This window comes from Gasterosteus aculeatus, chromosome 20, assembly GCF_964276395.1.
Source record: "Gasterosteus aculeatus chromosome 20, fGasAcu3.hap1.1, whole genome shotgun sequence".
In the NCBI taxonomy this organism is placed as follows: domain Eukaryota; kingdom Metazoa; phylum Chordata; class Actinopteri; order Perciformes; family Gasterosteidae; genus Gasterosteus; species Gasterosteus aculeatus.
This window is the reverse complement of record NC_135707.1, coordinates 15,016,758-15,041,911: the sequence shown is the minus strand read 5'-3', so window position 1 is coordinate 15,041,911 and position 25,154 is coordinate 15,016,758. Positions and strand designations below refer to the sequence as shown.

At 41.6% G+C, this 25,154-nt stretch overlaps 2 protein-coding genes, 1 long non-coding RNA gene and 1 pseudogene across 10 annotated transcripts; 1 reads left to right on the top strand and 3 right to left on the bottom strand.

Annotated features, from left to right (window-relative positions):
• Nucleotides 1-131: 131 nt before the first annotated feature.
• Nucleotides 132-11,308, bottom strand: fxyd3 (FXYD domain containing ion transport regulator 3). 2 transcript variants are annotated; one of them, XM_078095344.1, is made up of 9 exons: nt 11,044-11,253; nt 9,805-9,922; nt 3,900-3,955; nt 3,134-3,166; nt 2,699-2,722; nt 2,476-2,550; nt 2,325-2,361; nt 2,130-2,173; nt 132-805 (listed from the first exon to the last, which is right to left on the bottom strand). In XM_078095344.1, the coding sequence occupies exons 3-9, from the start codon at nt 3,931-3,933 to the stop codon at nt 786-788; spliced, it is 267 nt and encodes an 88-aa protein (XP_077951470.1). In that variant the 5' UTR covers nt 3,934-3,955; nt 9,805-9,922; nt 11,044-11,253; the 3' UTR covers nt 132-785. The 2 variants fall into 2 exon arrangements, with proteins under 2 accessions (XP_077951470.1, XP_040020596.1); XM_040164662.2 differs by lacking the exon at nt 9,805-9,922 and having other exon boundaries at nt 11,044-11,308.
• Nucleotides 11,309-11,548: 240 nt separating this feature from the next.
• Nucleotides 11,549-15,017, bottom strand: LOC120810259 (uncharacterized). The gene is made up of 7 exons (XR_013453881.1): nt 14,907-15,017; nt 13,307-13,350; nt 13,088-13,120; nt 12,755-12,769; nt 12,388-12,462; nt 12,244-12,268; nt 11,549-12,061 (listed from the first exon to the last, which is right to left on the bottom strand). It is a non-coding gene; the product is annotated as an uncharacterized LOC120810259 (long non-coding RNA).
• A 2,277-nt stretch (nt 15,018-17,294) lies between these two features.
• Nucleotides 17,295-21,000, bottom strand: LOC120811188 (uncharacterized). 6 transcript variants are annotated; one of them, XM_078095605.1, is made up of 6 exons: nt 20,863-21,000; nt 20,215-20,341; nt 19,703-19,908; nt 19,270-19,417; nt 18,709-18,831; nt 17,295-18,621 (listed from the first exon to the last, which is right to left on the bottom strand). In XM_078095605.1, exons 2-6 carry the CDS (start codon nt 20,312-20,314, stop codon nt 18,572-18,574), a joined length of 627 nt encoding a protein of 208 aa, XP_077951731.1. In that variant the 5' UTR covers nt 20,315-20,341; nt 20,863-21,000; the 3' UTR covers nt 17,295-18,571. The 6 variants fall into 6 exon arrangements, with proteins under 6 accessions (XP_077951731.1, XP_077951730.1, XP_040022336.2 ...); XM_078095604.1 differs by having other exon boundaries at nt 18,753-18,831; XM_040166402.2 differs by having other exon boundaries at nt 20,706-20,968.
• LOC120810427 (B-cell receptor CD22-like) lies at nt 20,957-25,123 on the top strand (annotated as a pseudogene). The gene is made up of 5 exons (XR_013453546.1): nt 20,957-21,020; nt 23,309-23,523; nt 24,018-24,287; nt 24,558-24,896; nt 24,993-25,123. The product of XR_013453546.1 is annotated as a B-cell receptor CD22-like (transcript).
• The last annotated feature ends 31 nt before the right edge of the window (nt 25,124-25,154 follow it).

Below are 25,154 nucleotides of genomic sequence, written 5' to 3'. Positions count from 1 at the left end.
TATTCCTTCCAATATTTTTTTGCACTCTCTGAGAGAGGGGTTGGTGGGTGCCCTTCGACCATTTTACACACACACACACACACACACGCACACACACACACACACACACACACACACACACACAAATAAAATCGGTTTCAATAGTTCTTTTATAGAAACATTACAGAGTATTCCTGTATCTGTGAACAGTATAATCCACTACTTTCCTCCATAAAGCTAAACATGGGAATTAACAGATTATCATGACTAGCAACGGCACTCCACAGACTATGTTTCATATATGAAAGCATGAACGGAGGGTTAGGTCGGTCGCAGTAGGCAACGTTATCTACATTGATTGCTTACTTTACACACACACAATATAGGCAACAGAAGTACTGCGTGACATTGACGGCCACAATTTTTTGGTAATCATTTTGTTTTAACTATTGAATAATGTTACTTTCAGATCAATCAACCGTGAACAGCACAGAACAAGTTACACAATAAATTCTCAAAATACGAAATATTATTTTATTGTTTCTTCCGGTCAAAGCCTGTTAAAACTAAACAAAAACTGTTCAGTTGGTTGAAATGAAAGTGTGTATGCGTGAAGGTGCAGACTGAAGACCAGTAGCTCAGTTAACAGGCAGAAAGCATCACACCTCACAGGCGGTTCACACAGACTACTTTCTGTTGCTTAACAATAAAAAAAATGCTTCTCCTTGGATGTAACAATCCCTGCTGCTGCTCCTCCATCTTATCGGTTGGTTGCAGGTTTGGGAAGTGTGTGTTCGGGTTGACATCTAGCACTCGGCGGATCGACCTGCAGGCGGGCAGACAGACAGGAAGGGGAGTTCCCAATTACAGATGGTTCATTTACTACATAAATGTGATTATACAATCAACATGCCAATCATTAACCTACATAAAACCTAAATTGTTCATCAAAGAGGAGGCTGGTATTTAAGTCGTATGATCAGTGAGGATATTTACGATATAATTCTTTGGATGTGAGGATTTAGAAGAAGAATTAACACAAAATAAGCACAGGCAGAGGCAGATACATGCGTATGTGCAGTGCCTCCCTGTGGGCCCGAGCTGAGTTAATTATATGCTGCAGTACTACAGCGTTTTTCAGATGGGCCATCAGTGTATTTTGTCTTAACGTGGTTAACAAGGAGCGTCTGTCCCAATGAGCACCATCATATCGCTTGAGACAGGCTGCACATTTATGAATATCTGCATTATGGCTTTCCCTTAAACACAACGCAACATAAAAGTACAATAATGCACGGTTCTATGCCTCGGCCAAACAGTCACGATGCAGTTTAATACTGTGCACGATAATTCTTCTATTAAGGTCAACAACCTTTTAGTGACGTCACAGTGAGCTTGAGCTCTGAACACAATTTGTTCACTTCTTTTGTATAGTCAGTCCAAGTGGACGTCTTTGGCGTGAAGGAATTCCCTCTGGAGCTTCCTGAGATCTTGCTACTAAGAGACTGGGTCAGACGTACCACACAAAAATATAAAGCCAACACTGTCTCAGAGTCCTAAAAGGGATACGGTTGCCTCACAACGTTCTTCCTCTCCCTACAACACCCCAAGTCTGCATGCCAGACACCCCGAGTGTGCCGCCACCTGTTGAACTGCGAGGTCCACGGCATCCGAGTCCAGCACTACGGGGGACTTCTACACTGTTTGTGTGTGTGTGTGTGTGAGAGAGACACAAGGCTGTTTACCATGAAACAGATGGACAAAGTAAATAGTATATCTTTAGACCACAGTCTGGGTTTTCACATCCAACTGTTATTTTGCAATACACATTTTCATATATTTGCAGTATTATAGTATAGTATTATAGTATTGTGTTTAACTATTTTGATTAAGTGAATAGAAACATAGTGAAAAAGATGGAAAATCTATTTGCTGGTTCTAGCAGTGGTTATTGATGCTTCTTTCACGGGTCTGTGCGCACAAGGCATCATTTACACTGACCCACAAGTCCAAATGGAGTTTCATTTGTGGATTAATACGTGTATTAGTAGAGTTATACTAAAGACGAAAAACTGTTCATAGGCCCGTCATGGCTGCTGGTTCTCCTTTAGATCTAGTAGGGAAAGAGCTTGCAGCTAAACTAACAGCACCTTTGTCGGAGAGCATCTGCTGAGCATTGCTTCCTGTCCTCCTTCTGCAAAGGGAAGAGAGGAGAGAGTCAGAGACAAGGGGAAATAAACTGGTACAACGCACTGCACTTACAATATATGTTAGATGTAAACCGTGCCACTCTTTTCCACACCAATTACACAGGTGTTTTAATGTTTAACTGTATGAAGGATCACCTCTTGTCCTGGTTGAACTTGCACCTGCAGTGGCCACCTGGAGCAAGAGAAGAGAACAGTTGGCTTTCTTTATATCTGTGTGTTTGTGCGTTGTTTAAGAGAGTTTATGACTCCATGAGTGGAAAAGCTGTTTGCATAATTTGCATCTTACTGAACAGGATGGTGATGCCAATGAGACAGAGGACAGCAGCTAGAATCAGGCCTCCAACACGCAGCCTGTGGTAGTCTGCAGAAAGAGGTCGGGGTTACCTCATGAAAATTGAACGAATGCATCCGCTCAACAAAACATGCAAGCAAATCAGACCGGAAACGCTTCTACATACATGAAATCTAAATGATAGTTAAAAAATATTACTCTAGAAAATAATATTTACCAAAGGTAAACGGGTCCTCTTCCACTGTAGGAACACAAATAATTTGTAGGTGAGTTGAAAGTTGGTTTGAGAAGCAGATAAATGAGGATATGCAAAAACATTCACATACATTTGACAATAACATAATAAAGTCAATAGTACAAGGGAACATAGTACTATTATCTCGTTATATACTTTCCTGCCAGAATAAAAAAAAAGAATTATCTCGTTGATGACATCATCAATATATATCAACAGGAAAGTGACATTTCACTCAATTCAAAGAAAAATTTTTTTAAAAACCTGCGTGTCTGTTGTGGTTATTTTCAGATAAAAATGTAGGGATTTGATTTCATAACAATATTACAGAAATATATCATTTTAACAAACACATGTTTTAACAAAATGTTTGCGCCGGTAAGGCGGCGGACTAATGTTAAAAAAAAGTGTACTTACAGTTTTGTTCTTCTGCAAACCCGAGGGACACAACTGCAAGAGGTCAGACAGACTCTTTACAATGGTGAAACACATCTGTCTGAATATGCAAAAATATTCCACTGTAGTTGGTAATGATGGATTCATGTGGTCTAAAGAAGTTCAAGTCTGATATATGTAGATGTCCTCATATTGAATTTGTGCCATTAACAGTTCAATAGCATTTTGAGGAGAAATAACGTTTGCCACGTTATTTAGACTCATCTGCAAATTAAACTGTCAATATCAATGAAACAATTCTGCTTAAGCTCTTTAATCTTTTCTGCATTTATTGAAAATCAAGCTCTGTTTAAAAACATTACATAATACTCTGATCTAACCTCCTACAACACCTGACGGAGCTGCGGATGTTATCACGCTCACCTTTCCAGGACTAGAATTGTACACTTGCATCTAAAAATCGTCACATGAGACATCTGGAGAGACAGCCAGTGACAGGATTATCTCTCTCACAACTCATCCCCTCTGCTGTTTTTGGTCTGATCTCAGACAACACAGGTCGCAGAGAACAGAAATATGGAGCTACGCACACGAGAAGAAAGACCTGAGCAAGTGAGGAAGCACCTGAAGAGGAAGTGGAGAAAACACTACTTTGTACTACATTATGCCTTCCTGAATATTTACTGGATTTACTCTTTGACTTTTATGAAGATTAAGTTACAAATGCAGTGCAGGATTTTAAAAGAATGACTGATTAAATGTAAAGACTTTAAAGAGTTCCACTCACGTGTCATCAACACCAAAGCACCGATCTTTGACATCTTCTCGTTTGAGGTTGTTTACCTGCGGAGATTGATGCAAACACAAATCATGAACAATGCAGGACTAGAGCTAGATTCATGTATATAAATCATATGTTTGCATAAAGCTTTACATTCTAACTTAGTTTCCACAACAAACCTCAGTCCTCAGTGATGAATATATAAGAAATGTGCCTTTACTTTTACAACAAACTTAGAGTAGCACCTTAGCTGTATTAACATGGGGTGAATAACATATATCTTCGGTCCCAATGGCACACACAATTAAGTGTGTGCGTGTCCGTGTGCACGTTAAGAAGCTGATCACAGTACTGGCTCACACTAACCACAGGTCAATAAAGACTTGATGTTTTCTGAGGGGAACTAAAAGGACTTAAACACACAGCGTGTGCACAAGTTTCCTCTAAAGCACACAAACAAAGAAATCTGATCGAATTTAGCCCAAAGTGGCCTCTCCCGCTCTATTTTCACACAGAAACTCGATCTGTTGTTGAAAGGCGCAAAGTGCTTTAATGGAGATTCAGGAGAACTAAGTCACTCTGCATAATGCAGCATTACGCTGGCTCCCTCTAAAAGCTCCAGCGCTTCCTTTCTCTCTTTTTTATTCAATGTTATTTCTTAATTCATTACGGGCTTTTTCCACCTGTAATGTACAGTACTGTGTGTATGTATCTATGTACATGTAGTCCGCTGCTACAGCTGTCCACATTTCTCTTGTTACTCTTCCCAAGCTTTCACTTGTTGATCAAAAATGTAATAAAAAATTGATGAGAATCGTATTAAAGTCCACTCACCCGACGCTATTCCTGACTTTTCTGTCATTTGAATCTTACAGCGAGCATTAGGCGTATAGATTGGTTGCCTTGAGCTTTTTTTCCGAGGTCCCATCAGTGGATATTATATATTTTACAATGCCTGCTAATTAATTGTTCTTAAGTGTAAACCCCTCCCACTTTTAATCCCCACGCGGTGTGTCCACGCCGCGCAGCAGAGGCAACGTGTGCAGGGAGGAGCAGCAGTGATTTTCCACTCATCACACGTTTCCCCCTCGGGTCGTTCCGCAGAGAACCACAATCACACCGGTATCCATTTCAAACTGAGATTCACACGCCGTCACGTGTGTTTGTGACAACCTGCACAAACACATCCTGCTGAAGCCTCTGTTGAACCTGTATGATCGGTTCAAACGGGAGCCTCATTGTTGAGGGGAATTGAACCCTCCTTTGGCGCGTCTCAGACACCAGAGACAATGGTGTGGAGGGATAAAAGCAGACATTGTGAACTCTAGAGTGGCGTTTTTTTTTAATCATGGTGGTGGGTCCCTATTTGTTTGTGTTGTGCACAGGATGCACATGCAGAGCCAGGATTTCACACCTTCCACTGATCTACAGGGGTTATAATGAGCCGAGATTCACACAAATGCTGCAAAGAAGACTGCCAGCATGTGTGCAGGATTCAAACGCTTCAGTGTTTGTGTTGTTTTATGTCAAAGAAATGCATCCAACATGGTTTTTTTTTAGAGATTGAGGATGCACAGGGTACTTTTTGCTGAGTAACACAGAATTAAACTTTTACGGTCTACAGAAGAGAAGGACAGTGTATCTGACAAATCCTTTAAGATGTTACATCACTGATTCAGTTCCAGCATCAAGCACGGTCTCGTAGCTTAGTTGTTAGAGGATCTTTAAGGACGCACAACAACGGTAACCTCCACATGAAGGCGAACGTGAGTCTCTCTTCACCGCTGTGGGTGTTTGGAGTGTGGTAGAAAGGAAGAACAGAGAAGAGCAGAACGAGTGCACCTCTCCTGGTGCCTCTCCCCAGCAACCCAAGGCGAGGCAGGGGGAATGTAGGGGACGGGAAACAGGCCAACCGCCATTAGAGAATGGTTTACCTCAGGAGGAAGCTACACAGAGAGGGGAGAGAGAGGGAGACGAAGGGCAAAGACCGCAACAGAGAGAGAAGGAGAGGAATGCAGAAGAAGACACGGAGGGCAAACTGAGGATGAGGCTTTGAGGAAGGGGAGGCAGAGGAGAGAGAGAGAGAGAGAGAGAGAATGTAATCGTATGAGCTGCAGAGAGGGGGATGTAAAATATGTGGCAACTCCCTGTTCCAAGATCCTATTCTTAAGCTAATGTTAGTGTAAGGCGAGGCCAGGAGGTAAGTGCTGGAGGCGCTTACCTACAAAGTGAAAGGCAACTTCGTTGGCATATTTATTTGGTGAAATGTGAGAAAGTGGTGGTGAAATGCAGATCAAAATTCCCCAGGGTCCACAGCAGCATGCTTGCATTGCTGGTTCTGTCCACTTAACGCTGCAGAATCTACTCCATGTAATAACATAACAAAATAAAACAAGCACTCTGGGGGCTTTTCTGATCAATACACGGCCTATCCAAATACTTGGTAGTCTATTATCTACAATCGAATAATCAACCAATTGTTTCGGATTTAAATGGAGGTTTAAATGTTCAGGCCAAATTCCGCTTTGACAAAACCAAGGCTGAGCATTACAGGCCGATACCAAAGAAGCCCTTGTTTTTACAGATCTAGCCAAAGCATTTCTGAAGCTATTATGTCAAAAGTAGTTTCTCTCCCCCTTTGTTCAGGCTCCCTGTGAAGTCACTTCTCCACCTCTGCCTGGTCGGGGTATAAAGACTTTTCTGTTCGTGCTCCGTCATGCTGCTCCGACTGTCTCCAACTGTCCCTCTTTTTTGTTTTCTACTCTTGAATCTCTTTTTCTTCCAGTTTATAGGCTTGCTTTCTACATTTTTGTTTAGCTTCACAATTTGCTGCTGTATCGAACAGTCTTCTTCTTTCCTCTCCAGCCGAGTCCCACTCCTTACATCCGTGTACCAGTAAGGAACAGCGCGGTACTATGCAATTACTTACTCATTTGAAATGTTTACATCTATATTAACTAGGGAGGTTTTCCAGGCACGGCCAGCCAGGGGGAGACCCAGGACGAGCTGGAGAGATTACATCCCCACACTGGCCTGGGAACCTCTTGGGATCCCCCCAGAGCTGCTGGATGTGGCCCGGCAAAGGCAAGTTTGGGGTCCCCTGCCGGAGCCATTTGCCCCGCCACCCGAGCAGTTGAATCAATGATGAAATAATGAATTTAAATTATAAACAGACTATTTATTGTAGTAGCTTCTATTTAAATGTCTCAGACAGATCTCATGCTTATCAGGCACAAAAAGTAAAAATGTATTTACGTCCATTGTTTGGGGCAAAGGCAGATATTTCAGAGACATTATTTAAAACCTGCAGGAAGAATCATTGTAGATGATGTGTGTGTCAAACACACACAAACCTGGAATACGAGTATAAAATCATGTTTAAAAGAGATCTAAACAGCTTTACCACCGTCTGTCTGAATGTATACTTGATGTCATCCTGATGGAACTACCCCAAAAAACAAGAGTTCAATTTTATGCTTTCTCTATTCTGTGTGCACGTGGCTGTGCGTGTTATGATATGTGTTGTGCACAACACGTATGTGTGACTTAGTCTCTTTGGCAACTTCCACTCCCCCACCCGAGCGTTTCCATGCTGGACACCAGTGTGTGTGTGTGTGTGTGTGTGTGTGTACTGCACTACAGAGACAGCTGCCTTTACTCAGTGGCATTTTTAATTCATAAATTAGCAGCACTGGATTCCAGTCTGCAATCTGTGATGGTTTATTTGCTTTTTGTTGTTGAATATATCTTAAGTTGTTCCTCTCATCACTAGCGCATTACACTCATACATGAGCTGAATGTCTGGAAATGGGATTGATGGGGATTGAGAGTTTTTTCTTCGTGGTGATACCATCTAACAGCAACGGACCAAGACAAGCTTCAACAGATGGAAGAGTGTTTTCAACTAAGTAAAGGGGGAAATAAGACCGGGTGTGGCTGTGAGGCAGCTCACTAAGGAAGAAAACCAAGAAAGGAAACCAGCGATGCAGGAAGTGAAAAACAAGATTTCAATTGTGGTATTAAGACCGAGCAAGAGGGGGGGAGAAGCAGAGAGTGGTCACGCCTCGGGGGGGACGGGGGAGGCGGGCGAGGAAGGGACGAGGGAGAGTGCGGTCGGGGGAGAGAGGGGGCGGGACGAGGGACGCACAGAGACAGACGCAGGGAAGTACTGGGGAGTCGAGCATACTACAGCCGTGAGTCACAGGAACCACGAGGCTCCCGGCACACTTCCTGCTCCCGGCTCTGCGGCCGATGGAGTCCAGCTCGATGCAGCGTGACGGTTACAACATAACGTCGCGTGTGAATAAAAACACCGGGACCGGGCTGTGAACGAAGTCACCGAAGGTCGCAGTCACGAGGGAAATCAATGTACCCTCCTCGAGGACGAGTGCGTCGCCTAAGAAACGCGCTCCCCTCCACCCGTTTACCCCGCCCCCCGCCCTCCTGTTTTCTTTTGTTAGGAGTCATGGGAGACGTGAGGACAGCGAGCTGCTTTTGTGTCCCCCCGACTGTCTGTCGCCACCTTCCTCCACCCGCCCCACCCGCCTCCACCTCTGCCTCTCAACCCGCGATATCTTTCATCTCCATCCGCCTCGTCTCTCACTCTGCGAAAAACTGTGCTCAAATGAGGTGAACTAAGGTGTGCGTAAATGTGTCGTACTGTGGACGCCGCAGGCAGGCGCGAGTTCATCGTGTGAACGTTTCGTTGCCACTTCGAAACAGTTCTCACAGTATGCTCGACTTTTGTGAAGAAACTCTTAGAATCATATTCCTGCATTGCATGGAAAAATATTAACTTGTTTTTGGCAGAAATGTCCCTAATCCATATTTGTGAACATGTCATCAGTCTATGACATGACTATTGGTGATCTTTATCCATCATGACGAGGAGTTTAGGTTTCTCTCTGTGTCTGCTTTAGTTCTACTCCAGCTACCGATGTCCAACCTCTCATCCATGACAAACCACCGCAAAGTGTAGATATCCGGCCTGAGAGAGTGTTGGCTTTGCACAATGCCTACACCACACGTCCAAAACACAATAGAGGTTACTGCTGCAGTGCATTCTGGAACTGCCTCATTCTACGCCTCTTGTACAATTGATTCCTCCCCGGCCACTAAAGCCTGATGTTTACCCACGGCTTCTTGTTTACACATGCACAGGCTTTATCAGGAACACAAGCACGACGTGAAAGCACAAGCACCACACCGCTGTTTCAACTGCTTCTGCATCTCTATCATTTTTTTAAGTAATGAGGTACGAGAGGCTGTACTTAAGCGTCCAATAATGAAACAGTTCGAGGGTGCAGCCATTAGAAATAGTAAAAGTAAATAGACGCCTTTCAGCACAAAATAGTATCAGCCACCAAATGTTGTGTATCGCATTTCAGTAGTCTAGACGTCCACCTTGATTGTCCGGTTGGGAAAGCTCGCGTTGCCTCAAACCGATCATTTCTGGCATTTTCGATCTTTTTACGGCGATCGCCACACAACTAAAAACTGAAATGACAACTAACTAACTGTTACTTTGAGTGCGCAGTGAAACGACGCTCAGGTCAACGTGAACAGGTACATTATGGCTCAATAATGTACACCCCATGACTTGCTCTCAACCAATCAGAATGCTGGATTTCTCCTACTCGTATTATAAAGTCAGTTAATTGCTCTGGGGATAGTCAATACAAATTGCGGGTAAAATGTGAACAAGATCTATTTCCAGTGTAAATGTTACCTTTCCCCTACAGTTCAGCAACCTTGAACAGCAAGACCTTTCTCCTTTATCTGTCCATGTCCACCTAGTAAAAAACGGTTCTCTCTCTCTTTCTCTGTAAATGAGGGTTCTAACACACATGCTGCTACCAAATATTAGTTGCATTAGTACGTAATACTATCATCATAAACCAATATCGCTGACCTGCTTCTTTCCAGAAGTCTTCGTGCTTTCCCTCCTCACAGATTCCCGTGGATGGAGGTTACATCTGAAGGTGGTCCTGCCTTAACCTGGCTCGCCACTCTCAATAATGGAATCATTTCTGTCATATAAATTGAACGTGATGCACATCTCTTAGGCTGTTCATTCTGTCCACATGACACCTATTGCAGATCCCGAAGTGAGGGTTTCAGGGAAAAGGATGTTACATGTTTACAGGCTGAAAAGCCCTCCGAGGCTAATTTGTGATTTTGGGCCGCACAAAATCAAATGATTAGAGTTGAATAGACACGTTGGTACTGGAGGAATCGGCCACATCTGCACTTGAGGGGTGTTCAACGCAATCGTGACACACGCAAGTTGCGCCGCTTCTGCAGGAGAATCACCAGGAGAGGAAGAGACGCAGCTGATTTCGGGTGTACTGAGAATCAGGATTCAAGTGACTTGGAACCTGATCTCGTTCTTACAGAATCTGATTCAGAAGATGAAGTTTCAAATCTATCCAAAAGATTTAGAAAATAGGGCTAAAAACACAAAACAAACACACAGAATCAGAACAAACTTCTCCATGTTCTTTTTCTACAGTTTTAATTACATAGTTTATTTTCTCTGTAATATATTTTATTTCTATTTGTGTATCTTGCTTTTATCTCAGAAAATATGTCTTATATTTACATAGTTTATTAATAATTAATACAAATGCATCAAAGAATGTGTTTTTGTCACTGCTGGTGCTGTAAGTTAGGTAACTTGTAATGTGCCAGCCACGATTTTTCCGTGGAAAATTGGTTCAAAAGTGAACGTTTTTTTCAACGTCTACGAAAAGACGTGGAACATTTTTCAGCGTCTTTTCAACGGAAACATGCTCGCTGCTGTTCGATGGGGTTATTTAATGTTATCTACTAGATATTAAGTATATTCATTGCACATAACGTTACGGGCTTGTGACACAATGACTTCTCTCTCGAAAAAAATAAAAAATAATACGTTTTTTAAAATGAATTCTTGTCTCTTTGAGCTGTGTTTACCCTGGTTGATGCAACATGTCTGCGGCACACAGAGATGTTTAAAGAGCCGAAATGCGGTTTAACGGCCGCTTCTCTGACGTTAAACAGTCTGCGTATGAGATTTTTCCACTTCAAGAAACACATTCCCTCAAATGAAGAAAACTACTCAGTGGGAAAACAGCAGCGGTTGTGGGATATTTCCTTTGTCAAGACTTACCTCTCTCACGGCGTATTTATCAACGGGGAAAAGTCTGGTACAGAAGGCGGATATGCGACCCAGGAGCAGCGCACTTTCTCCCCTCTGCTCTCAGCTCTGGCAGCCTCAACAGGTTGGCTCGCTTTTACCGAAAGGGGGCTGCGTTTGAAACGCTGGTGGTTTGTTGGTGAATTCTGATCCTGGGTCGGTTTCAGTCAGCCGACTGGCGGCGGAAGAGCGAGGGGCGGAAGACGTGCGGGGCGTGGAAGCTGATCTGGAGTCGGTCGCACCGAGAGCCGGGAGGAGGAGTGAACGCATTAATGTTTGCTTGTCGAGAACGAAGATGTCGAAGTTTGTCGAGTTAGTTTGTACTATTCAACCAACTAGTTTGCACAACAAATGGTAGTGAATAAGAATGCTTCTTATATCAGCGCGTTCGTATTAGGTAAGCCCGTTAAAGGTTAATACAAGCTATAATGACCGCACTCTAGTATACCTGTGAAAAACAACACTGAAATATGAGCAATTTGGTTCAAAATAGTGTCATTTATTTTCATTTTGGGTGTGGACAACAAGATTTTCTATGTTTTCCTTTAATCTTATCAATATCAAAATGGCTCATCCCATGATTAACTAGTTTATCAACAACAGGTCAGAGTGACTAAACATTACATCATATTCCTAATAATGCATTTTTCAGCAACACAAGATTATGCTTTTGACTAAACTCCCTTTGAAACAGACTAAATATGTCGAGAAGGTCCATGTGCTTCCAGGGATAAACATAATTGTGCAAATAAATGACTGCAAATTTACACATTAGTACAGATTAGAGAAATGGATACATGCTTTTGAACCTTGCATAAGTAGCACATCTTTGCACAGGTCTTTGCAGAATTGAACATCTGAGCTGGTGTGTTTCCTCCTTAACCGCCAGCACACGCCCAAACCTTTCCACGCCGAGCCTGCGAGATCTTCCTGGCCAAAACCGGTTTGTCAGGCACGAGATCAGATTTCACTGTTGTCATCTTCCCCTTTTCTACAACGTAAGAGACAAGGGAGGGGTGTCGGTTCGGATGAATAAATGGACTTCATAAAGAGACAGTAGGAGGGAGACATTGAAAGGGGCAAAAGAGTCAAGTACTCACAAGAACGCACACACGCAGACAAACGCACGCACACATACTTTTCACAGTCAGGAGATGAGAAAAAAAAACGTACTTGTTCCTCATGGAGCACTTGTTACCTGAAAGCAAAGTGGGATGTGTTACTGAGATGTATTGCCACTCTTATTCTTGTATTAGCATTTGGTTGGGATTTCAAAATCGATCAAAATGCTTTCATAGGTTTAAATTTGGAACTCACGAAATATAAAGGCGATTCCTCCAAAAAAACAAAATCCGCAGAAGATCAGGCCTCCAATTCGTAGCCTTTCATAGTCTGTCAGACAATGTAGTTGGAAGTTGAGAAGGTTTATTGACAAAAAACAATTAGGAAGCACACATTTAATCTAATAATTAAATGTAGAGTTGCCATCCGATTTATTTATGCTTTTTAAAATATATTGCTTTTAAAAATGTGCAAATTTGCAGTGATTTCTCTGCGGATGCGATTTGCAATAATAGTAAGTGAACACAAGAAACTCTGCGCTAGTCTTTTTATAATCCATACAACGAGTGAGATGCTATAGCGCAGCTTATAACAATTAGGAGATAAGAGTGTCTGTACTTACTGTAAGCAAATGGATCTGCAGACCAAAGAGGAGGAGGAGAAACAACAGGCAGAAAGAAACATTAGAGACAAGACTCACTGTAACTCGCTTTAATGGATGATTCAAGGAGTTGAAACTACTGCAAATGTTCAGTGCGGCCTTCACAACACAATGGTCCTTGTTTCTCTGTCACGTTTAATCTTTTTCATGCACCCGGTTTGGGATAGTGTCAGTAGAATTGCCTTGAATTAGGCCATTGTTAAGATAGTGTTCACGTCATGTCTCTCTAAACCCGTTCTTAAACAAACCAGTATCAGAACGAGATGAGTTTCAGAAGGAGAGTTTGGGCCTTACTCGCTTCAGCTTCCATGAAAAGGGTGAAGAGAACTGTAAGGAAGTCAGACAAATGAAATGTTAATTTAGTTTTTGCGCTTACATTTCTCTGTTAAAGTGAAAATGTTCAATTAGGGCAGGGTGCTTTTTAATAAATGACCTTTCGCATGGCCACAAAGGTCCATGAAAATAAAATATTATGGGTATTGTATACTTATATACTTTTTCTACTTAATTTACCTGCAATGACAGCCACGGCAGTGAGACGACCCATCTTCAGACAACTAAGAGTCGGATAGAAACAGAATGAGATAAAGGCAGAGACGACACGTGATGAATGCTTAATAAACAGAGCCGAGTGTTTTTCCCACCACGTTGCCTTTGTTTCGAACACAAACACACAAATGCATACGAGCAACAAATCACACACTCTCCACGGGAAGAATGTCCTTGTTGTGTGAGAGGTCAGTGTCCCGTCAGCAGGGATGCATTCTGGGTGTTTGGAGAGTAAACAGAGGATCACTTTTTTGTCTTGGGGCCAAACTCAGCTGGGTTCCAGACAGCTTGCCTGCAAAACTCCCCTTTACTCCAGAAAAAAACCTGATCGCTGCGGGCCAAACACGGATATTTTACAGGCTTTACAGCCTCCAAATATATTTGCTGATTCTTGTTTTCTCTTCGTATGAGCAGTTGTATTTATAACTGACTTTATAATGGTGATGTCTTGTTTATGCATACGAAATAGAGCAGTTCATACACATCAAGGCATGAACTTGAAGTCTTCTTGAATCATTTGTTGAAATAACCAAAACAAAATAAACACTTATGTCATGTTACTTATGTCAGTAACTTTATTTTTCAGAAATTGAATATATATACTAAGTGTGAGAAAGGAGGATATGCAACTTTTCAGCAACCTCAGTGTGAATTTTAGCTGATCTCGGACACCTTTAGGTTATTTTCTGCATTCATTTATCTTGAATTTAAACCTTGCATAGCAAAAGCAGAGTGAACTTTGCAATATATCAGACACTTTCCTTGCATTTGATGAATCTGGATCAAAAACTAGCTTTACATTTGATCTTATTCTGTAAATACAGTTTGAAGCAGCTTTTCAAGCATCAACTAGAAACAATAAAGACCATAACCTTGCTTTTTTCCCACTCATCCTGGCCTTTGTCTAATATGTTATTGCAGCGTTCAGATAGCATGACATTTGTCAAGGTCAAACTCTGTCCCGTGTCTTTCAATGTAACCCTTGTCTCAAGTGATTTTCTGGTTAGGTTTAAACACAATTTTACAAAATAATGTCTTTTTGCTTGCTAGAGGGGATGTAACAGTTCACTGTCCTTCACAGAGTATTGATGTTATGCCACATTATCATTCTTAGATCATTTTTTAGTTTACCGAATTACTGCAGTGCTGCATGGGCTTCTTAAATATTAAAAAACCCTGATCCAGTTTGAAAAAATATACTGTCTAAATGTATTTTTAAGATAGCAACATGTTGCTTTTGTTAAGTTGAGACAAGCCAGAAATCAGCCCATATGTTATTATAGTGCTTGTCAAACATGGACACAATGTCACAAAGTATATGAAAGAACATTCAAATGCTGTGAAAAATGGTCACATTCACCATATGATACATTTTCAACACCAACATATTTGTGATCATTTTTCACTAACGCAATTTAAAAGCTCCTCAAATGGACTCCACCCACCACATGCCTATCTTTGATACCACAAAACCCCCAAACTAAAACCGTCAGAATAAAGCACAATCACACAAGAATCACAACCCCTCCATTGGAACAGTGACTGGCATCCTACCTGTGCTTACCTGAGCTGACGGTTCAGAGGCAGATGGGTGTGTGAATGTTCCGAGACACTGCCTGGTCAAAAGTGTGCATTTTGTATTTCACCTGATTAAGGTTCACCTGCTCCTCCTCTTTGTTTGGTATATAAACTTAGGTGTGCGTGTGACACGTTTACGCGTAGGCCAGTTGTTCCATAAACATCAGCGTATGTGTACGTTGGGATGAAAGTCATTTGTGATTTGAGGGACTATTTTGAGAGCCTATTTAGACATCGACATACACTCTACTTTTATCACACACTTGACATACTATTAAGATAATACACCAGCAAGACTGCTTTGACAAACAGTGACAGTGGATGAAGCCTTTATAGATGTGTCATCACTTCAACCGGAGGTGTTGCCAATCAAAATACAACTTCCGTTTTTATTCTATGTAGTGTACATCAAGTCGTCCAGTAGACAAAGACGGGAGGAGTGTATGCATGTATTGAACAGTGCATTATTTGTTGTCTCCCCCTCTGTGACACCGTCAGGTGGAATGGGTGGCATTTCGTTGGTCTTATGGATGACGGGTGTTTCACTCTTTTAGTTTTTACTAAGGAGGGAGGGATTTTGACTGTAACCTATGTTAGGAACGATTCAAACTCCCAATCTTACAGGGAGCATTTCAAGTTAAAACGTTGTCCCAAATGAAATACCCCTTAAATACCCAACAAGTGGAATTTGTTTTGTGGCACACGCTGTGTTGTACGTTGGTGGGTGTCACCCCCGTATCCACGATACGAGTGTGCAGAGCCAGTGCATGCATGTGCCAAAGTGGTGATCAGTGACTATTAATATATTTTCCTGTGCCAGGCTGACAAAGCCGAGGCATGCATCAGCCTCTCAGCCAATTATGATACTGAGGGCACAAGGGTGTGTGTGTGCGTGTGTGTGTGTGCGTGCGTGCGTATGTAAGTGTTAACACAAAAATTTGACGGCAAACTACTGCAGCAACTGGTGATGATAAAAACCGAGAGCGAAAGATTAGAGACAATACTTATAGTGGATTTTTCACTCCCATCCCCCTATTTTAAAGTAATTTGCATAGATTGGATTTGATGGATTACTCAAAGAGCCTTGATTTCTCAAACCGATTTGCATCCAGTTTAAAATCACCTCTATAATGCACAATAATACAGATTGAAGACGTGTATCCGTTGTTCCTGGTATCTGTCTGCATGAAGCGTGACATTGGTTGCTAGAGGTTAAGTAAAGGTCACTGTGTTCCATGGCGATGGCATGTCACTGATAGACTGAGGGGTTTCGTTCAGCACATGGAGGATTTTGGAAGAATCGATTCATATCTTTAAAAGTTTTACAAGATGGTCCTGAATGAGATGTCGCTTAAAAATAGTTTTACCATGAAAAAGAAGGTTGACATTGATACGGCCATCTGATAAATGTCCAGTAGGCTTCAAATGTAAATGTTAGGTGACAAAAAGGGGGAAAAATCCTGTATTTTGTCTACTAATCTTTGCTGCTTTAGTCTGTTGTTCATTTTAGAGAATATCTGAATGGCTTGAGTTAAGATGTAGAGGTCAGGGAAAAGCATTCTACACGCTGTAAAGTCTATTGTCACCTCTGCTGCTAACTTCACTCAACATTAACTGGTTACTATTTAACTTTAATTGTAGTAATTCAACATTCCATTCAACGTTTCCTCAGGTATTGAAAGGTTTTGCAGGTGTAGCGGAGCTTAGGGTCACCTCGAGAACACACTGAACAATGAAGGTTATCAGTGGACACACACACACAACTTATGGTGGTATTTAAGATGTTTGTCCATAAACAGTAAAACGAATGTCAACAGAAGGCCACGGATGGAGTCAGCTTACACAGCAGTGAATGAAATCCAGCTATTATATCTAATAGGATCCTATGGACATCAAATAAACCTGCAGCTAATAGGTGGGTCATTCTTTACGTCTTATTTCAAAACCCTTAAAAACTTAAGCGGTGGGTCCTCACATGGCAAAAGGATTGTGTATTTCGACGCGTTATGTTGGTACGCTTCCCAAACCCAGATCACAAATGATGACCCAACTGACTCCTACTATAAATGGACCACCTCATTGCTTCATCTGTGGGAATTCATCTTCAGTGTTGGAGAAAGTGAAGAAATCAGACAGCAGAATATGACAGGACCCCATCATGAGTGAACCGAGCAGAGCAGCTGAGTCAACACGTTGCTCCATACGGCCTCTGTTGTATTGACTAAAAGAAAAGGCTGGACTTCTCTCCTGCTGATGGCCCTGTCTGCATGTGTGTGTGTGTGTGTGTGTGTGTGTGTGTGTGTGTTGCTAGCTCTCCGTTCTGCTCTTTCAGGTGCAACAACACTGGGAGAGTCATGAAATATCAAACGTCAAAAGCAGTGAAAAAACACTTTAATGCGTTGATTTCCCAGATATTGCGTGTTTCCTTAAAGATGCAATGCATTTATTTATAATTTATAGCATATCATTGTCATTGAGGGACGTTTTGGTGTATCATGGTTTTTTTTGTCATATGGACAAATTAGCAGGATAATTAAAAACCAGTTGGAGGGCATTGGAAAGTTAAAAGGGGACTTGGCGAAAGCAATTTGGCTACCTTAGACTAAACCCAACGATGGCTCTTTAAGAAAGATAGAAACTGTCCGTGTTGGCAAACTTGTGAACGGGTGAATCAACCCCGCGCACCGCAAATGACTATAATGAAGCTGGATGACGGCTACCAGATGAGACAAAAGCAGCCTTGATCCGGCTCACACTGCTGCCTCTTGAAGCTGGTGAATGCACGTGAAGGCCGAAGGGTCCGTGGCAGTGAGCGTTTGTTCCTGACAGCATGGAACGCGCTCACCACCAGGGGGGAGCAACAGACACGCCAACGCCGCGACCACGTCAGTGTGGGGTCACTGGCGGCGAGTCCCCCCAGCTTCTGAAGGTCGAGGGATACAGAAATCCACAGTTGTTTGCAAATAGTTTTTGTTTTGATATAATGCAGCTTCGGTTTGGACGATTGCAAAGGACCACACACCTCGTTTTAGGCAAAGACAACATGAGAAAAGCACGAGGACCATTCAAAATGTAACGTTCGGACACATTTTCTCAATCCATTCTATGAGAAAGGTGAACGTGTCACAGTGTAGTGTGAAAACAACAAACTAATCTGGGCACTGAGTGCTTCCTTCAAGTGGAGCGACCGTGAAAGAGAAACTTACTAAACTGGTTGGACGAGCCTGGCGAGGACACGACTAGTATTTCACCTTTAATCGTTTTTTGGGAACACAGCTGTGATACATATGTGGAAGCACAAAACAGCTATTCTGGTCCTCATTCAACACTAAATCCCTCCCCACTTTGATAACATCGCATAAGACATTTCACACATTTATAGTATATAAAGTATATAAAGTAACCGCCACATGTGCTGTTGTGTGCATGCTACATTATATACTGGTAGGATGTATATAACGTGTGCAAGGCCCGGTTATTCAAGACAAAAAAGGTAAAAGTGAAGATGTCCAGGATGGACCCGGCCTCAACAGAATAACCTCCTGACATAAATACAGCTCTTTTTCACTTAGATTGTCCAAAAACGTTTGACGCTTCCATTCTTTCCATGTGGGTTCGAAGGTAGAGAGCAACATAGAGAGCCGTCTCCTTTTACTCCTTTGTTACTATTGTGGTCGAATCCTCCGGTGTTTCTCCGCTCCCTGAAAGCACAGAGGCATCACAGATGACTTTATTCAGTTGTAAATATGGGGTCGGTGCATTCAGCGGCTTGTAGAATGTCGGCTTACAGAAGCACTTCTGCAGCCTCTCAGATCTCTGCAGCATGACGTACAGTAAGCCGAAGACCAACAACGTGCCAAAGAAGCCCCCAATGATACAACCAATGAGAATGGCGTGGCTGGTGCCGTTATCTAGGGGTGAGGATGATAGTTAGATATACACTTTATTAATCCCCAAGGGGAAATTATTGTGCAATAGCAGCAGTACAGTAAATAAAGTGAGAAATTAAAAATGTATACACAGTACAGTAGAATAAAATAAAAGAGCAGAACATATTAAATTAAGAGAGAGGAGTATGTACAGTGGGGTGGGATATGTATTAAATTAAATTGGAAAATTAAATGAAGACAGTAGTGTTGTTGTTCAAATAAACGAGGATTTAGAGGTGTTTTGTTGTAAAGTCTTATTGCAGTTGGCAGGAATGTTTTCCTGTATCTGGTCGGATGGTCAGTATCACTACTTGTCATCTTTAATGACATGTAGAATTAAGGAAATACAAATGACCTGTCTGTATTTATGCTGTGACAGACAGAAATGCAGATGTTAAATTGAATCGGAGGAATCTTTACCGTAGACGTGCAGCACGGCAGCAGCGCTATTAGGATTCTTTGGCTGCTGACAGGAGACCTGTGTCCCGTTGTCGGAGAAAGAAGTTCCCTTTAGGGTCCACACAGCTGATGACTCTCCATTTCTCACCTCACAACTTCCATAGAGAGCCTGAAGGGAGAGACGGGAATGAAGAGGCTTTCAGATGAGAAATGAGAAGGGATTGAAAACAACTGAACCTGACGTGAGCTGTGAGAAGCTCCCACTGGTAGAAACGTTAAATAATCAAAATCAAAAGCAGCTTTTCAAGCACGGCTCTGAGAGATGTTGCTCTCTCCCTCAGTTTTGTGACTGTGTGACATCCAGCTAGTGTCACTGAGGGGGGAGGAAAGAAGAAGATGAGGGTGAAGCGAGGCCTTAGAGGGAATACAGAATTAGACGCCGGGGCCAGCTTACCTGGGGAACGTCTTCCACGTGGCCCGAGGGGCACGTGAGGATGTAGTTTCCGTGCGCCCCCCGCAAGGTGAATGTGAAGTCTGGAGAAGCTTCGGGAACTCCACAGCGAAACACGGCCGGTTCTCCAACAGCCACTGTGACGTCGGCTGGGTGAGTGCGGAAACCGTCAGCGGCTGACGTGGTGGCGGCGGTGCTGATGTTTTGAGCTGAAAGCAAGATAACGTGTGGAGGACGTGTGTGTGTGTGTGTGTGTGTGTGTGTGTGCGTGTGTGTGTGAGAGAGTTTGAGAGAGAAAGAAGTACGAAAGATCAAAGTGTGGAAAATAATATTATAATAATAACATTTAAGGCATTTTTATAATCTGTTTTAAATCACTTTCCATTTATTCAAATAGAAAAAAAGAATCACACGAGGAAACAACATATGTGTATGTGCATGTTTTCAGTTCAACTCTAATGTGAGTAAGTAGAACTTCACTAAGTGATCTGGAATCCCTGGATGTGTTTCGTTACCTGAAGAGGGCGCAGCGAGTTGGAGAAGAGTCAGCAGGTGAAAGCAGAGAAGAAAACTCTTACTTTTCTTTCTCATCTCTTCTTTTACCATCAACTCCATTATTTTCTCCACTTAGTGTCTCTTATTCTGTAAACATTGAAACATATTACTTTTCTTTTCCACCCACACCAGAGGCGGTTAAGCGCCACATTAAGCGTGTAGTAAAAGATTGCTTGTGTTTTCCTTCAGATTACACGTGATGTGAATGACTTTGAAAGTTAATTCAATGTATTGTTACACGCACATTTAATGTGAAAAAGCTGCCAATGTTTCAGGACACATCAAATGTTACCACTTGTATTTTGTTTATTGAGCACTTGGCATCCACAGATGTTATAAATCCATGTTTTTTCTCAATCAAGTTTCTGTCACCCATCTTGACTATTTTGACAAATAAAATAAAATGGGATTATTATCTTGAAATGTAAAGAAATAGATTATTGACACTGACCGATGTGAACTGGAAATCCCCACAGAAAGTCTGCAGCCTGCAGACAGCTTATTTATTTGAAGAATATGACGCAGCTCAAAATGAATTCTCAGAAGAAAACGTATCCAAATACATACATCTACTGCCTCAATAAAGAAAAAAGAATTGTCCGACTCACTCGACACCTCTGTGCGACTCGCTCCATTATCCCACTCCAACTAAGGGGGAAGGTGGCACCATCAAGTTATGACAAAAATTTGCAGGTTCAGTAGATGGACTTCTGCGAACTAGAAACAGGTCTAGCAGGCCCGGCCAAGAATAGCAGCCGGCAGAAACGTCAGTGCTCACCATGAAAAGCCTTTCTGCTTCCCCGTACTGTTGTCTTCCAAAAAATATACAAACATTTTTAAAGTTTGTCACTTGGACGTGGAGGTGTAAAGCATCATAGAAGCATACTGGAACACTTGAAATTATTTATATGCCTTTAAAAGAGTTAAATAAAGCCTCTTGAACCAATAAACAACTTCACCTGTCATCTGTGTATGCTTTACATATATCTTAGCACCACTTAGTGGTTGAAATAGAAAATAGAACATAATACAGTATTTGGCTGCAAAGAATTTACTTCAATTTAAGTAATTATTAATTAAATATATATAATTATATGTATGATTAATAATGACTATATATTACTAATATATAGTATATATATATATATAGTATATATTACTATATACATATAACTATTGGTTGAACAACCATGACAATTACAGTTGTGTTGATCACTGTTAGACATGAGAGACGACGGATTCTGTGAAGTTGAAAGACAATGATTATATTTAGCCTCTGCTTCTTCATTGACACTGTTGCAGTACAAATGGGATGACAACATTCTGTAGAAATAAATAAATCTGTCTGTACAAACATTTGTGCCAGTCAAACTGGTTTCATTGAATATCTGAAAACTTGGAGCTGACAATGGTGCTAGATGACAGTCAAAAAGGCCCAACCTCCTGGCAAACCATCCAAAAGTGGCCATATTTCATTCTGGACTGGACACAGACGTTTCAAAAAGAGTAAATGTCTGAAGGAAACTACACAGCAAAATTCTTAGAGTTCATTTTTTGGTGTTGGGGAAAAGTGCAGAGTTGAAATCACAAAAGTTGATTCATCTGATACAGAGTCAATTGTACAAAAGAGCTGGAGTCATTATCCAGGACTTGGGTTTTTAACTCCACACAGAGTGTATTTATCACTGATCTGATTCATTTGCAACACTTAGTAGAGTTAAATTAACTCTTTGATAGATTTGAAATGTAACTGTACACCAATGTCACACTTCATGGTGTTGGGTTTAACTCTACGTTCAGTGTATTTAACGCTGAGCAGATTTATTTTTGACACTTATTCCGACTTATGGTTAACACTTTGAGTGTTGATTTAACACTGACAAGATTGGGACATTATAAACACCAGCTTAGAGTTAAAGTTGAATCTCACAGAGTCAATTTAACTCTGATATTTGCTGTGTATCTGACTGAGACGTCACACACGGATAACAATCTGAGTTAGTTCCAAGTTTGACGCAGTGGACATTCAAAGTCTACTTCAACCCTTCAAACCTCAAAGTTTTTTAACTTCAAAAAAACATTTGAGAAGGAAGAAAACAATGGTGACTTGCATTATATAAATACAGTTTCAACCACAAGTTCCCCATATAAAAGGTGACCTTTTTTCTCCCATTCTCCTTTTCTTGTATCAAACATTAAAATATATATATATATATTGTGGGCACCTGACCTCGCGGGGCAGGCCAAGGGGTCCCAGTGGAGAAGAGAGGCGGACGACATCCAGGGTCCCGGTGAACTTAACCAAGGTTTATTATCAATAATTCAAAGGGGAGAGGGGGAAGGGAGAGAAAAACGATAAGGTCTGATACGTATGTATAGAAGGCGGAGTAAACAATCGCTCTATCTTACTGTCACAGGTAAAATCATTGTGCGTCGATTGTGACTCTTTGTGCTTTTATCAATAATTCACTTCCTCTTCCGGTGTTTCACTCACTTTATTTCCAAAACATGAGAAAAGACGAGAGACAAATTATGTTTTGATCCTGTTTTAATCTGGATATTTTTTAATTAAAGAAAGTCACAGTTTGCCATGGTATAATGTAGTTTGTGTGCAACCACTGAGTGAATTACCGTACATCTCATGTCCTACACAACATCATGGCCGGTGACCTCGGCACAAACATAATCCTACCTGATGGGTTTTGCACAGTAACTGTTTTCATCAGCTAGGAAGTGAAACAACCAGCAAGACACTGGTAGGATCCTTGTAAGAAACACACAGGCTCTCTCAGCTGCAACAATATATACGTCGTTTATACGACTTTTGGGTGTGAATTACATTCATAGCGTCTTTTTACAGTGAAACTTGACCTGCCAATCCATCTTTTAAATTGACAAATGTAATTCGTTTTTTTATGTATAATTCATGGCACGATGCCAATGGGATCAATTAATTTGTCACCCAGCATTGAATTTTATATCCATTAGAACTAACTAACTGGCCGTGGCTCCGCCCCCTCGGTATCACGATCTCTATTTCCTTTACTGATGCAGAGTTGAGGGCCAGAGTTTACCCCGACAGTGTGAGAGCTGGAGACAACGTTACTCTCAAACGTCCTGCCAGTTTCCCAGCACAGTTTGGTTTAAAGGTGAACTTCCTGTAGCCAACTCAGAGTTCCAGGCTCAAGCAGAGGATGCTGGGAATTATTGTTCTGCTGCCTAAGGACAGGAGTCCATTCCATCTGAACCTGTGGCTCTGAAAGTACAGTGTAAGTACGTTTATTATGACACTGCTGGTCTAAAACTTCACTGAAGTTATGTAGTTGCTGCCTGTAATTGTATATTGAGTTAGAAACGCAGATTAATGTCACTTTAATGTCTCTCCATTAATTATAAGCTACTGTCGGCAGCAAAATACTGAATTATGTCTTAACATCTTTAGTGCTTTAATTTAGCCATATTTTGCAAGCGCTTCTTTTAAGACAGGCAAAACTTCAAATTTCTACAGTTGGATTATCTAGTAAACTACAAGATGTTTTAAATATCCTAAATATGCGTTAAATCAGACACAGAGCCAAAAACGTTTTCAGAAAACCTTTTGATTCAATTTGAGACGAAGGAACTGAAAGTTTAAAAATGCAAACTAATGTCTGGGTTGAAGACACTTTTAGCATTCCAGTTCTGCTTTGGCTAAAACTGATCTGGATTATCTATGACTGGAAGCCCTCCTTCATGTTCATTTATTAACAACACTTTGTTGCAGATCCCCCGTTGAATGTATCTGTGGAGGTGAGTTATTCGGACCACCTGACAGAAGTGTGAATGTGAGCTGCAGCAGTGCTGCTGACCCTCCTGCAGACAACTACACCTGGTACAGGACCTCTGCTTCTGGCTCCAGCTCCTGGTTTCCCCTCCCGCTGGGATCAGGACCGGTGCTGTCTCTCTCCTCACGCTGGACTCTACTTCTGCCAGGCCAGGAACCAATTGGGTGAAAACAACTCAACTGAGGAGCTAACAGTGAACGAAGCGCACAGTGAGTACGCAGGGAGGATCAGCAACTACGGCCTGTTCACCAGCTGTAGTGATACGTGAAGCTCATCCAAGGAGGAATTATAGTCGGAGCAAACTAGCCTCTTGTGGACAGCTTAAGGGGTTTGGGGAATGACAACATTAATAAAAAATAAAAACTGCTCGTTAAAAAAAGATGGTAGGTACAATATAAACAATGTTTAAATGTTTTTGGTAGACATTTATGACTATATTAGTCTTTTTAATTTCTCATTTTTTGTTGCTCTACTAACAGTGAACCATCTCATCCTTTTTGTTGGTATTGGAGTCAAAGCCTTTATTGGCCTGTTGCTAGTTATTATTTGTGCATGGTGAGTAAAGTTGTACACAACACACATTCATACTATGAACACATGAAGAGAATATGACTTTGAATGTAAACCCTTCTCGACTTTAATTGTTAAAGGAAGCTGGGATGTAATCATGTTGTGGATAAAGAGGTGGGACAGACCTTGTGCCCTTTCAGTAAAATGAAAAACAAATGAAAACAAAATGTCTAATGGTTCCTTTTATGTTTCAGAGAAGCACCAATGATCATGAAAACATCGGCACTGACTAAATGGGCCAAAATAAGGTGGTTATACAGAATGAAATACTGGAAGCTGACCTCTGCCTGAGCCTGGCAACGTTTCATTAGCCTGCAGTTCATTTCTATCTTTGCTGTCTGCAGCTCGAGGTACAAACCGACCGCGACCTCCTTTCCTTGCAAAGGTTCAGTCCTTCTAGAAAACAGAACTTAATTTCAATGAATGAAGGCAAAATGTGCAAAATGTGTCTCAATAAATACCTTTTCATCATGAATCACTGTGGTTGAATCAAGATCTGCTGCCAC

Excerpts from the sequence above, each read along its gene's own strand:
- fxyd3 (XM_040164662.2), bottom strand. The coding sequence starts at position 3,933 with ATGTCAAAGATCGGTGCTTTGGTGTTGATGACAC. Across the intron at positions 3,167-3,899 it reads TGCTTTGGTGTTGATGACAC|TTGTGTCCCTCGGGTTTGCA; the intron begins GTGAGTGGAACT and ends GACCTCTTGCAG. Across the intron at positions 2,362-2,475 it reads TGGCATCACCATCCTGTTCA|GTGGCCACTGCAGGTGCAAG; the intron begins GTAAGATGCAAA and ends CTCTTGCTCCAG.
- LOC120811188 (XM_078095604.1), bottom strand. The coding sequence starts at position 20,314 with ATGGAGTTGATGGTAAAAGAAGAGATGAGAAAGAAAAGTAAGAGTTTT. Across the intron at positions 19,909-20,214 it reads ACTCGCTGCGCCCTCTTCAG|CTCAAAACATCAGCACCGCC; the intron begins GTAACGAAACAC and ends TCTTGCTTTCAG. Across the intron at positions 19,418-19,702 it reads ACGTGGAAGACGTTCCCCAG|GCTCTCTATGGAAGTTGTGA; the intron begins GTAAGCTGGCCC and ends CTCTCCCTTCAG.